The following is a 15,298-nucleotide window of genomic DNA, read 5'->3' on the forward strand; positions in this document are numbered from 1 at the left end:
ATGCTCGAATTGGAATCGACGCTGTCCAGGTTCACCAAGAAATTGTACTTCGAACAACCCCGCATCTACATACAGCAGTTCACCCCAGCTCGAGACACCACGTTGTGGAGAGTCGCCACTATTCCAGACACGTCTTCGTAGCGTTTCAGTTAGCAAACGAACGAGATAGACCAATTAAAAACAATCACATCTTTAAACAACTCAATCTGTACTGCGTTTACATCCGAATCATCTCCAGGCAATATCCAGACCGAGAACTCGAAGGAAACTTAGTTGCTAATACCCGAAGTTATCCTCTCGCGTACATGGTGCTGGTAAAAACCATGCAGAAGTATCAGGACCTGTACACAGTGACGCTGATCTCGCTGGACGATTTCGCTAGCTTGTATCCCATCTTCCACTTTGATGTGTCCAAATATTAAGAACGTCTCAAAGACTGCTGTAGACATCGAAATCATATAGACTACTAACACTCTAGTTGGCGATTATGTCTGTTACAGGCTGGTGACTTCAGACTGATTTATGACCTTGGATGTACTCAACAGAAAAATGAATATCCTTGTCTAAACAACCATGCCTAGATAAAGATCAGCGAAACGTCGTCGGTGCGAGGGTGGATCCGTTGTCACCGCTATCGTTCCCTTCGTCAAGACCAATGTTGCCCAAGTTGTTTACCCCTGTTCTTGCACTGTTAGGGCTCGGTTCAGCGACGGAAACCATTACCGGAGCTACTCAATAGGCGGTGATAAGCAGCAGATGTTATGGACGGCAAAAGAGGGTCATCGTCACATCGTCAATTTGCTATGACAATCGAGGATACAAAAAATAGCATTTAATGTAACATCATGTCGTTGTATATTCCAGCTGATGTCAAGCTGTCACAGCAGCAGAGAAAAGTATCGCTGTGGCAGCTACGCATAAAAGACCTGTCTCCATCGTGTTTAAGGCATTAGCACTCACTGGACCGGATAGACTCATGCTGACGCATCACCATGCGACTTTCGTCGCCAAAAAATAAGGCTGTGCGGAAACGTCCTGAACCTATTCACATCGCAGCTGTCCAAACAAGGAGGATTCATCGGACCTTTTTTTAGCAGGGATCGCTGTAACATTACTCCAGAACTTCTCGGCATCAGAAAAGGACTCTAATTTCCTAAAACTACGCGTGGAAAGGAACTGGTCAGCAAAAGCATGAGAACAAAAAGGTTTTAACTATCTTCGACATGAAGCGAGTTTTATGATCCAGCTTTGGCAATCTTAAAGAATTCTTTCCCAAGAATCAGCTTCTTGAACACATCACGCAAGATGAGAGCTACGTCATTAACCTTCAAAATTATTACGATGGAGATGGCACTCACTAGGACTCCGTCATCAACGATCGCCATTGCAACGATGTCGAGTATTTCGATTCGTTTGATTTACCTCATCTCGATGAGGTCGTACGCTATCTCTCACATGCCCCTAAGAGAGCTGTGTACAACTCATTACAACTTCAAAACGTCGACGATAGCACATGTGCATACCTCGTCCAGGTGGACGCCAAAAATCATCGCCTCATGATACAATCGAGGTGTGATGTGTGTGGTTCAGCAAACAACTTGAGTTGGACATTAAAATGTAGTGTTGATCTGTATAAAATACGCATTGTTGCAGTCACTACGAGCTCGACACGAGCTGCAAAGACCTTGGCGTAGAAAGAAATCTGTGCGTGGGAGACTGTAAAGGTTTCGGACAATAACAAATTCTTTGGGGAGCCGTGGATGTTCATGCGTTCATCGGAAAACTTCCCAGACCTCGGGATGGATTAATGCTGCCAGGATACAAATACACCGGACCATGGAATCCCTATGAACGCCAACTGGATGAACACAATCAGCCACTGCCCGATCAAGAGTCCTATAACGGTGTCGATGCCATCGCGATCCAACACGATCTATGTTACATAGATCATCCCGACAATAAAGCGGGATGAGACTGAATCATGCGGAGGGACTTACGAGAGCTCAATCCTAAAAATTTCAGAGAACGTGTGGACCGAGCTCTTGTGCGTGGCATCATCGGCAGTAAACATAAGCTGTGTATCGACGTGAAGACTGCAATGAAAGATCTCGCAAAAGAAATACATAAACCAGCAAGCAAGCATTTTCCACGACGCAGTCATCGCAGTTGCCACAGACGATATATGGGCATCAGATCTCGTCGACATGAGAGATTAAAGCACAAGCAATGATCATTTCTACTACCTCATGACGATCATCGATGTCTTCACCAAATAAGCCTGGGTCGCACCTCTCCACAACAAAAAAGGAAAGTCCATCGTAGCAGCGTTGGATAGCACTATAGGGATACGTAAACCTCATAAACTCTGGGTATATCATGGAAGTGAATTTTTTAACAAAACCGTCTCAGACTGTCTCAAAAAAATAACATTGACCTGTACAGCACATAACGTCCCCTCATATATTCATCAGCGATAATGCTAACCAATATTTACAAATCTCACCCATGCGACAGAGAAATCTACTTATTTTGCTAACCTTACTTTTCCTGTCTCAGTCTAGTCATCTCAGACCAGTCGTCTCAGTCAATGTGTCCACGCGCTCAGAACTACTTTTAAAAAAGAAACCCTTGTTGTCTTATGCTGTGCCTGATGTAGTTGTACAAAAATCAAACAACAACAACAGTAATACATAGTAACTTAAGTTAAATCCATGTTTGAGAATACACTATACAAAAACATTTCGAGACAGTCAAATACAAACGTATATGATGTCGAGCTTTTTGGTATTATGCTTGTTCGTTCCACACAGCATGGTTATTTTTATCCTATATCCTGTCCTAGCTCAGTACAATTTTAAATCAGCGTCATTAAATGTAGCGAAAGCTACCTAACTAGTTTTAAATACTTCGTGTGAAACAAAGTATATACTGTTAGCTACATTTAATGACGCTGACCTGAAAATGACTGTGCTACAGATAGGATAACATTCTCAATGCTGTGTGAAATGAACAGTATTCATAATAGAAAACACTTCTCCATGCATATAGACCTATACACTTCATAGCCTCCCAACTCTTTTAACAACTACGGAAAAATTAGTAACAGCCAGAAAAGTGTTATATAAAACATGTTTTTTTTTCTAATTTTGTTAAGCATCTCCAGTGGCCCCGGTTGAATCAAAAATATTACTACAATATTTAAAGACAAATAATGCACTTACCAGCCAGAAGGAATAATTTATCCGCCAATACATTAATCCATTAGCAAATTTCACTGTAGCACTTGCCATATTTCCAGAACAGAAAAATAAATGTTCAAAGAATCCGTGAACTTGAAAGTTTAGCACATGGTATCCGCTAGAATCCGTTTTTGGAGGGTCTATTTATAAACGGGGGTAATTTTACAATCAATATTAAGGACAACACAAGTATGTCACACACAGTTTCACCTCTGTCAAAGAAAATACTACTTATATACGACAGTGACACAGATCTCTAATTACCCATGAATAATCTAAAGAAAGATGTTACTCTTCGTTACAGCGTGTACTAAGTATAACTACAGTAGAGCTGAGTAGTCAATATCGTTTTATTATTTACAATATAACTTTTCAAAATTGGAACTGATGAAAATAAAACAGTTTCTTGTAATAAATATTATTTATTGCCAATTTCATATAACATCCATATATTAAATGTGATAATACCTCATTATTATGCGACGTTTTATGTTGTTATTTTTCTTTGCTCACGCGTATAAACTGTGTACTTCGGACGAAACGGTCACACCACCGCCCTCATTAACATAATTATATTAATACGCCGCATGTAAACATTGGACGTGAACACTAGTCCAGAATTCTTTTTACTTTAAAGGAAAATATCTGATGAGAAAAATAATCTACGTTGGGGTTTGGGCCGAGACAAGGAAATCCCAGTCGCCGGTTTATATTATATGTCTCCCCACTTGAGCAAGCCTCGTGGGGAGACAAATAATATAAACCCTTGACTGCGATTTCCTTGCTTCGGCCCAATCCCCAACATAGATTCTATATTTCTTAGCAGACATCGTTACAAGTACAATCACAGGTGGCATCGAAGCATCCACATGACACCAAAGGAAGTTTCTTCAGCTTACCAAAAACAACAAGTGACAGAGGCCTTATTTTTTATCCAAATTTAATGTGGGGGATTACTTCAGAATCAGCAGACAAAATACCACGTTCGAAAAAGGATACATACCCAACTGGACCGAAGAAGTCTTCATTGTCGATACCGTTCAAAAACCATTCCAGTTACCTACACGGTCAGAGACTCCTCAGGAGAACCGATCCAATGTTCTTTTAACGAGCAGGATTTACAACACAAAAAAAGAAGAAAGAAAGGACATCTTCAAAGTCAAAAAAGGTAATCTCTCCCAAAGGTCAAAAAACTCGTGGATTCCCACAGCCTTTTTGAATATTGTGCACCAGACAACGCCTCCGAAATAATCATATCATACGACTCACCTAAGTTCGAAATAATTGCGCAGTATTCTCTTTACGAACTGGCTGCGATCATTGGAAAACTTTTAACCACGTCTTCTGTATTTTTTTGCTTTTAGTGAACATTTGTGGCCGCCATTTTTCGAATCACCTCGGGAAAGGGGATTGGGGGAAAATGGTCTCGTTTGCTTATGTAAGGCTAATTTACCCCCACAGGAGTTTGTTATGTCATGTATAACATATAACATGAAAAATATCTAAAACCACAAGACAAAAACAATAACAACTACATATATTGCTTGTTTGGGGTGAGGGTTGAGGAAGGCGGTATATCTATAGCATGGAATCCACCCTATATACAAGCGTGGTTTAAATGATAACTTACAGAAGTAAATAAACTCACCTCTGTTCACAGAAGAATGTTGATATAAACTGGTCTACAAACTGAATGAAGTTAATCCAACCACAGTATATATCCGCGGTAAATATGTGAAGTAATTCAGAATCAAAATGAAATTTGTTTGCATATTCTTTCGTCCTCTGTTCCAAATCAAACACTGAAAATATCCGGTCACAAATACATTACAGTAAATATGGAAAATTCTGCATCCAGTAAACCTTCTTTCAAATGAATATAACAATATAACTGTAATGTTTAGTTGTGAAATTGACACTTTTTTAAAGTTACGTTAACATGGATCGTCATCTGTACGGTAGTGCGTCAAACAGAGACATCACACACATTGGACATTCTATGTTGAAAAATTATCTTGTCTGCGTAAAATGTTCTGTTTATTCGGAAGGACGCTTATTCTTTGATTTACAGTTTGCAAGAAAAGTATAATCTACTTTTAAATGTCAATACTAGTTCAACTTTGGTTGGGACTATTTTTTATGCACAACAAATGAAAGGTACATCATCTGTCTTTTTCCATCTAAATAATTTCCACTGAAACAAAAACTATTTGATAAAAAGAATCTCAAATGCGTAACGATTTAATATTAAATTATGAAACTCGTTGAATAATGTCCAGCTTTTGCTAGTCAAATCTCGCAAACGCTGGACGTTATTCAATTCGTTTCACACATTTGATATTAAATCATTACCCATTTGAGATCTTATAATAATAATAATAATAATAATAATAATAATAAAAAGTGCAAGTTTGAGTCTGAAGTCACTGAGTGATTGGCAAGGCTCTTTTCATAAATTATTTGGAATATTGTAAAGCTATGAGTCTTTCTCAAGGCTTTGTGCATATGCTTTTAGTTGTAACTGTTACAGCCACGGAGTGTTTCTCAGGGCTTTGTGTATAATTTGTTAGCTATTACTGTTACAGTCGTTGAGTGTTTCTCTGTTTGAAGTTAACCCTTATGCATATAATCAAATTTTAGCCAATATTTGTAAGTCTATCACTGACCAATAGTTGTGAACGTTTATGTTCATTCCTGTCATAATAAACATTTAAATTAAGTACGTTTGTCCAGCTGCGCACTACCACTGTGACATAGAATCAGTAAGTTACTATTTAGGAGCGATGGGCATGATAATTGAGTTTAAATGTTTTGCTGCCATATGAGTTTTGTACTGTTAATAAATAAAATGAAACTTAAATTTAAGCATGCGTTTCATGCGTAGTCCACCTCTTATTGTAAGGATTATCCACTTTATCCGAGAATCACAGAAACCTGTTGGGGTTATGGTCTAAGTTTAACTGGGCCTTTATTTTAAGGAGAGTTGATCATCCACAAAGATCAAAGTGAGTTATTGAATATGAGCAATGTTATTTTCTTGCCTGTGCGTATTTTGGTCACAGCGTATTGTGAGTCAGCTAATATAATACTCTTCTGTATGTGAACTTTGTGACCCACTGAACATTATTTACAGTTCAGCCTCTCAAAAAATACCTTTCAGCCTATGACAAGGCTTTTTTCATCAACGTATGATTTATTAGGATTTGTTAACACCGAGAAGTTTAGTACTGGCAAATAATTATAGGGGCTATACAGGGAAATGAAGACTGACATTAGCAAAGGACTTAAAACGTCTCACGCATGGACATTTGCTGCTTTTAAAAGTAAATCGCATAAATATAGCGAAGTTTGAAAAGTAGTTATTTGCATACATAAAATGTAAACTAGTTCAGAGAATTACTACATTGTCAATATTTTCCAAAGTTTAAACACATATGCATAGCACTAATTTCCTTAACTGTAGTTAGATACATATTTTAAATGAGAAAATGCAATTATACAAATCGTCTTGCATGAATAAAACCTAGTATATAATAAAACAACAAATGATAAGAGTTTCCGTGTAATACGATTTCTGATGGTCTAGTTTTAATCAAATGCTTTTCAATCGCAAATTTCAATGCCTGATATGACCGTGAAGGTTTTAAACGTCGAAACAAATTAATGTGAATAGACAAGGACTTGATTTTAAAGTATTCATTATTGAATATGTTTTCTTTAACAATACCACTTCTTATGTATCTTTGAAAGTTTGTCTGTGCTCTGTAATTGGTTTCACCGTTAAAAAATTGGGCGAACGTAGGAGCTCGCACGCGTGATTGCAGAGGACGATTGTTCCTTTTCATTTCCGTCATAGTTCCAATTTCAACCATATTTCATTTTTCAATGCAGCATTAGTTCAAGTCTACAAGCAGGAAACATCCATGCAAATTTTTAACATAGGCTAGTGTCCTTTATCTTAGGCGAAATATTTTACTGTCAATTATCAAAGATATCAAATAAAAAGGTAACCCTTACCACAAGGTAGCCCATTCTTTGATAATTGTGACTTATGCATTCATTTGAAATATATTAAGACGTATGCATGTGATTAATTTCACGGAATGTGGCCATATAAAAAATATATTTAAAGAAAAATAATACATGAACGCGTGTCTGAGTTTAGCCCTTAGTGTCAACAATTGTGATTCATCAAATATCGTGCAGCCACCGTGTCAGACCTTCTCACATAATTTTGCTTCTTCATTATTCATTCAAATGTTACTCATGTCATCAGAGAGGTTGGATCTTGAAACAGCTCTATCATGACAAGGAATAATATGCATCGGATGAATAACTAATGGATAGGTCTTGATATCCATGAAAAATCCTATTTTAGTTGTACCGTAGGTGTTGTAAGGATCAGATGTGACAATGAAATGTAGTGTCAGAGGAAATCACATTTAAATTGACACATCGGGAAAAACGAAGGTTACAATGATAACGCACTATATGGAAGGTTGAGGAATCAAAACGAGAGGTACATTCCTGCCTGCCTTTTTGAAGGTTGGGTGAAAGAAGAAAGAAGTTGTCTTATATATCGAGGGAAATATTCTAAAACTAACTTTAGGAAAAATTTACTTTCAGACAATTATCAGTAACATAAGTAAGTGCCGTAAGTGACAGGGAAAATGAATGCAATGTAGAATAATGTTAATTGTAAGGAAGATAACTATGTTTCGTTTAGTATTATTTTGCATTTATTGGATCAACTTGATAAATAGGGTATCTTCAAAAGCAGTCTTAATACATCCGCCTTCAAGACAAGTATTGTGGAGATACGGTTTCGACACACCAGTAGACCATAACTATATGCAAGGAAATTGCGGCGGAGTTGATGTAAGTCTTTTATTGCAATAATACACATCTATCTATCTATCTATCTATCTATCTATCTATCTATCTATCTATCTGCGTGCATACGTACATACATAAATACATGCATGTATGCATGGATGCATGCATGCATGCATGCATGCATGCATACATACATACATACATACATACATACATACATACGGACGGACGGACGGACATACATACATACATACATACATACGTAGGTACATACATACATACATACGTAGGTAGGTACATACATACATACACACACATACATACATACATAGATACATACGTAGGTACATACATACATACATACGTAGGTAGGTACATACATACATACACACACATACATACATACATACATAGATACATACATACATACATACATACATACATACATACATACATACATACATACATACATATATACATACATACGTAGGTACATACATACATATATACATACATACATACAGACAGGCAGACAGACAGACATACGTACGTAACGTACGTGCGTGCGTGCGTGCGTACGTACTGACAGACAGACACACACACACACATACATACATACATACATACTGCATTTGATAGTACATATTTATTCTTTACATTATTATGTCGATAATTTTTTATCATCGAATTAATGTTGTCAGGCATGAAAGACGACTGCGTGCTGATTAGATTATTTTCAGCGTGTAATGATACAAAAATGTAAGTAAATACTAATCAAGGGTAATAACTTTGTAAATAAATATATTATCTTCACTGGATTTATTTGTTGAGAATGTGATTCACACAGATATGTAGCTGACAGTAATTTTCATTTTTGTGGGTTATTTTATGAGTGAGATCCTGTTGCACAAGATATACTTAAAAAGAATAACCATTCCTACATCTTCTCTAAATCAGGAAAAACGCACTACCGTATATACTACAATATGAGTTGGATGCAACCGTAAACTTCACAGACCCAGAACTGTCATCTAATGCGCCGGCAGATCTGGGTTTGTGCAGTTTGTAAGGAGTAATCATTGCCACAAACAATGGGGACCTGATCTAGTCTGTGCTGCTTGCAGTTGGCCCGAACATATATATATTTGTTTTTCTAAGGAAACAGTATGTATACAGTAATTAAAATAATCAAAAATGAAATATAGAAACGTTGCTTCTCATATGGACGATTCAAACGAATGGAAGGAAATAGTCCTCTTTTCACTTTTCCAGTGGTAAGAGCATGCGTTTGGATGTTTCGCTATATAACAGGGGTGCACAACCTTTTTCGGCCAAAGTCCAGATTGCATTTTCTAACACCACTCGATGAGTTATTTGTGCAGTTCTGCACACATGCGGCTCAGGTCATTTGTTAGATTTTAACTTCACCAAAGCAGCAGTGGTACTTGGTAACTATCTGGGTGACTGAGCAGCCACCTTTAAGGATCACACTGCTCACCTCATTAGCATGACAGAATAGCTGCAAAAGGTGCCTTAAGCATTGCCCATTTCACCTTAACCTTGGTCAACATACCGCGACTGACTGAAATCACACCTTATCTGTAGAAAACCTAACATGAAAACAAATTTTACAAACCTCACCATCGGTGACTGGAACGTATGTATTCTAATGGATAGACCAACATCAGATATACCAGAAAGAAGAACAGCTCCAGTTGTTAGAGAACTAGACAGTCAATATAAACTAGCATCCTGTAGTGAAACTCGCAAAGCTGATGAGGGACAACTCACTGAAGAACTTCCTGATTGGCCGAAGTAAAAGAGAGCAATGTGAAGATGGTGTTGGGTTTGTCATCAACACACAGCTAGTTAAAAAAACGTACAAGTCTCCAAAAGGGTCCAGATTTCTAGACAAAGAGATGCATTTATCATGAATGCCTATGTACCCGCTATGATCAACCCAGATTAGACCAGGGACAAATTTTACGAAAACCCGTAGTCTCTTATTGCAGAAGTAACAAAGGCAGACAAGCTCATCGTTCTTGGGGACTTCAGTGCTAGAGTCGATACAGATCACCAGACATAGCAAGGTGTAATTGGCGAAAATGGTGTTGGAAAAGACGTCAACAAAGGACTCTTCCTACTGAGGAAATGCACTGAACACGACCTCCTTATCGCAAATACAATCTTTCTCCTGCCAAACCGTAACAAGACGTATTGGATGCCCCCAAGCTCAAAGCATTGGCATATGTCAAAGGAATGTGCGACCAACTGGATACAATCGATATCAACTCCGAGAACGTCTAGAAAAATGAATATCCTTCAGAGACTATTTTGTAATCAAAAACAAAAATTCCTCGGTCTTACATCACGTAAACATCAAGAATGGGTTGATGAGAATGATGTCATACAGAGACTTCTAAATGTGAAACATCCGTTGGAGAAGGCCTGCTTAGAAGACAGTGATTCGTCATCTAAAAAGGCAGCCTTCAACAACATGAAGAAGTCTGTCCAATGCAAACTCAGAGAGTTGGCAAGATTCACAGCTGAGCAAAATGGCAGGTGCTTGTTTATTCCTACGCAGACTGGAATTGCATGGAGATCCAGTTTTATTTCCAATTTACTTCTTAACGTCAGAAAGTGAAAATACCCAAGCGGAGCTGGCAGTCTTTGAGAGGTGCAGATCTGAAGTTACGCAAAGCCGTATACTAGTACTCTATAACCCAAATTATACCCAACAATTATACACCAAAATAAACGAAATCACAAATTATTTTAACAATATCTAGCATATAAATGTGTTTTTGTTTCCTTGTTTGTTTCAAATAGCCAGAAAAACCAGCTAAGGAGACTTGGAAATTCCTTTTCTTTAAAAATCAAACCCTCGGTCAAGAACAAAACTGTTGGGTGAAACTATATAATAAGTGTAAAAGTGAGCATAGTAGTAATAGTAGTAGCAGATGTAGTTAGAGTGGTGGTGGTGGTTATTATTATTGCTGTTGCGTTTAATTCTACGATTTCACCTTGCATTTCACAGGCTTTAAAAAGAAATAATAGAAAATGCGGATTGTGTGGCAATGCCTTGGACGGGCCTCAAGATCATGATGATGGCGGGAAATACTCCACTGGAGTTATAGGGCAAGCTTTCACATTTGGAATCAAAGATATAGAGGTCATGATCCATCTAGAGACATTTTCCGGTGGATATTTCGAATTTCGCCTTTGTCCTTGTGATGACCGCTTCGCCACTGAGGAGTGTTTCAAACGGTACAGATTGGCTATACGTGAGGGTCTTCAACAAGGAAACCCCATGCGATACTACCCAATTCAGTCTGGACTAATCGGACTAACACTAGCTCTACCATTCAACATGCAGTGCAACAGATGTGTGCTTCAGTGGCATTATGTTTCAGGTTAAGTTCCAAACTTTCTTATATGTATTATGTCTTTTTTCCTTTTCTTGTTGTTCCACGTTGTTGCTTTGTCCATCAAGTTGAAAATTTACCGTGAAAAGTTTCACAGAAACCATAATCTAATGGACACACCAAATACAAAATACATATAAGTGATGGAAAACCTTGGGAAGAAAGAACAAAACATCAAGTTGTCAGAAGATAAAAGGGGAGATTTCAAGTAAACAGTATGGATGACTCTACTTGACAAATTTGAGCGTTATATCCTCATTTCAAAGCAGATCAAACATTTAAACATATTTGAATTCAAAAGATTGAATAATTTCTTTAATTATACCCGATCTTACTACATTCTAGTAGGTTAACCATGTAGTATTTCGATCACGAAAATTCATGGAATAATCTCATAATCTTATACAGAATTTTACATTTCCCACCTCATAATTAGCTATAACATATTGAACTGATGAATTAAATGGCATGGGTCAAAATGAAATTATTTGGTTTCAAAACTTTTAAATCATCGATTTCTTACCTGATATACAAAATGATGAAGCTCTCAACATAATGACCACATGTAGTTAATATTAGGAAAACAAAAGCGATTTCATTTGAGCAGAGTATATTTTTTGTATGTAGTACACTGAGACTTCAAGATGAAAAAGGTTAAAGGTCACAGTGCTTGAAATACATTTTTAAGAGAATTTGTAATGCAGAACATGGATACGAGTAGACAAAAGATAACGAATGTAGACACAAGTCATAAAGTTTCCTTTTTTCTTCTTCTTTTGCCGGGTACATGTAACCCAATGTCTTAATATTTTTGGAAATTAATGGTTGGTGATGGTGATGATTAATTTCAGTCAGTCCATCATATCCGTTTCCGAGTCACCAAGAGTAGTTCAGTTCTTTTATTCGATATGTTCCATGACAGTGATACATTACTAGGACATATTTGCTTTCGAGCATGTGAATTTCATGTGAATTTCAATGTCTGATTTAGTATTTCCCCTTCTAATTAATAATGCATTAGTTGTGTTCATCTAATGCATATCTGAATACATGCATGTCAGCTATTTGCATGTCATTGAAATGTAGATTTAATGCATTTCCATATTTCATCGCAATGAATATTCAGGCATGATTATTTAGTGAGGTTTAAATAACGTATTATACTTTTTAATTTTGTTTCATTTTTTTATAATCAAGCTTAATAGTTATAAAGATCATCATAAATATTCCTTACAAAATAGACTCCTCGGCGTAATTCCGCTTGAGATATTGTTAAGTATCGTAAATATATGATTTCTATTTTGTTCAGCATTGCCTAACTGATAATATGTATAATTTAGATGATTGCTAATAAAGTATGCTAAATATACACTGGTTATGACAAAAGTATAACTTGGGGAAAGAGAACTAATTAGTTTCGTTTTTAACGGTAAAATGTATCTTTGGGGCCAAATAATTTTGAATTTAAATGAAAGTTTATTACGTCTGATATTCTCATAAATTTCTATCTTTCTATTTATTTATTTATTTATTAATTATTATTATTATTATTATTATTATTATTATTAGTATTATTATTATTTCAGGCAAAATCTGGGGTCAAGGCCCTCGTGGAACCGAGTGTTTGGATTGTGTTCACGAGGAGTATTACAACTGCGCTGATATAAGGATTGGCTCTGCTTATAATTACACATTCGCTCCACCTAAACCTTCATTCCCGCCTGTTCCAAAGGAGCTCAAGCACGTCTCAGCAAGCTCTCCTTCCGTAGCCGTTGTGAATAACGGAGTAAAACATCCACATTCAGTACCAACACCAATACCACCGCCCCCACCATCACCTCCACAAAACGTTGGAGCCATCATCTCGAATGATCATCGTCATCCCAATCGTGAAGTTAATGGACATGATTTTGCTCATGTTTCTCTTAAAAGCCTTATCGTTGAAGCAACGAAGCCAATGTCAGATCAAACAGTGAAAAAAGGGATGGACCCTACACACCATGGACGTCACGAACTGGTATCTGAAATCACTTCCAAGAGTTCTGTTGATTCAGGAAATAAAATTCCTAGGCCACCGCCACAGCGAGATTTGGCTGTATCCATATCTGGAGGTTCCAGTCAGTTGATAGATCCAAGGTCTAATTCTCTGAACGTTAATGCGAAACCGATGTCAGTGGATCCCGGAATATCAATGGCTTCTGTTGTCAATATCGATGTTGGTGCCTCTGTAAACTCAAACGATGTTAAAGAGAAGTTGCCTTCAGAAACTACGGTTAGCATTTCGGCAAGCTCCAATGATTCGAAACCTGAGAAGTCACTACAGATCGTGAACAATAATATAATGGTATCGTTAGACGCATCCGTCAGATCAACGCTTAACAGCAACTTCACAAATATGAACATCGATAACGGGGTATCAAAAGCTGATCCGGCTACTCATTCTATTACGCCCGTTTCTTCTTTGGCCGAAGGTTCATCTCAACCCGTTGAAGAACCAGTCGCTGCTGTTCTTCCTCGTCCAAAGAAAATCATAGACACGTCTGATCAAAAGGTTACTTTGAATGACGACGTAAACACACTTTTAAGTTTTGTTGGAGCAATTGATACTCCAGTGCATGCTCCACCTCCACTGCCAGTGCCAAGTCCACAGAGCAGGATTTCAGCGTCTCAGGTGCCGTCACTTTCTCCATCAATAAAGCCACAACTACACCCGTCACAGTCTCAACCACAACCACGACCACCACCGCCGCCACCACCGTCTCAGCCATTACGTCCTCCCGCGTCCCCTACACAACCACTAAGACCACCACAACCCCATGTAAAACCACCAGTACCACCACATCCTCAGGTACAGCTACATAGCAACAGGCGCATGATGAATGTTCCAACTGTCAGTGAGCATTCACAAACGACGCATGACCAGATATCACCAGGGAGAAGAATAACGGTAACTAACGATACACCCCCTGGTTCTAAAATTCAGCAGAGGCCGGCTTTCAATCCTAACACTCCCTCACGAACTAGATTTTTCCAACCTGGGGAGAGGCAGTTCCAGCCGAACACGTGGCAAGCTTCAGGTCAAGGTGCATGGAGTACTCAAAACAGAGGGTTTGGTGCTAACAGCTGGGACATGCCAAACCAACAGTTTGACGGGCCACAGCCGGTGTCCGATACTCATCAACCACCATGGTCTCAAAGTCGTCAACCTCAAGTACAGTGGTCGCAGAGGTCACAGAGTGTACAGTTTCCACAACGATCTCAGCATCGTCAGCAACCACCTCGACAAAATCAAAATGATATATTTTCTCAGTCACTCGATATCTTTTCAGCATTTGACGAATTTCGTGAATTCATCGAATAATTCTAGTTACTACTGACAACATTTTTTCAATTAAAAACAAATTTGATTTATTTGTTGGCCGTCCTTGTAATATGATCGTGAGGGTTGTTATGGTTGGATTGGGGTGGGGTGCTCCCAAGATTTTATATTTTGGAAGTCCCACCCAGGCTCGATTTTGGTTGGAAGTGCAATTAGTGAAAGATAGATGTACAGCTCCGAGCCCCCAGTCAGCAATGCCAATGGTTAAATTATTGAATATATAAAAATTTAAATTCAACAAATAACAATTTAATAACAAGTCAATAGTCAAATGATTCAAATTTCCCAAGTACTCTCCTTCCGCTCTACCCTGTGATAGCCTATTGCATCATTTGATTTGTAGTGTGAGATAGATTTCCACCTGTCCTTGTATTCTACTCATTTGTGTATTCTTCTCTCCTATTCCGCCCAATTCCTTT

The 15,298-nt window shown here is 37.9% G+C and overlaps 1 protein-coding gene across 1 annotated transcript; it reads left to right on the forward strand.

Moving 5' to 3' along the window:
• The first annotated feature begins 7,517 nt into the window (after positions 1 to 7,517).
• LOC149794159 (uncharacterized) lies at positions 7,518 to 14,911 on the forward strand. The gene is made up of 3 exons (XM_089968252.1): positions 7,518 to 8,117; positions 11,113 to 11,488; positions 13,087 to 14,911. The coding sequence occupies exons 1-3, from the start codon at positions 7,914 to 7,916 to the stop codon at positions 14,859 to 14,861; spliced, it is 2,355 nt and encodes a 784-aa protein (XP_089824378.1). The 5' UTR covers positions 7,518 to 7,913; the 3' UTR covers positions 14,862 to 14,911.
• The last annotated feature ends 387 nt before the right edge of the window (positions 14,912 to 15,298 follow it).

The sequence above is a fragment of the Sinohyriopsis cumingii genome, chromosome 8 (genome assembly GCF_028554795.1).
Source record: "Sinohyriopsis cumingii isolate HCF-2022 chromosome 8, ASM2855479v2, whole genome shotgun sequence".
NCBI lineage: Eukaryota > Metazoa > Mollusca > Bivalvia > Unionida > Unionidae > Sinohyriopsis > Sinohyriopsis cumingii.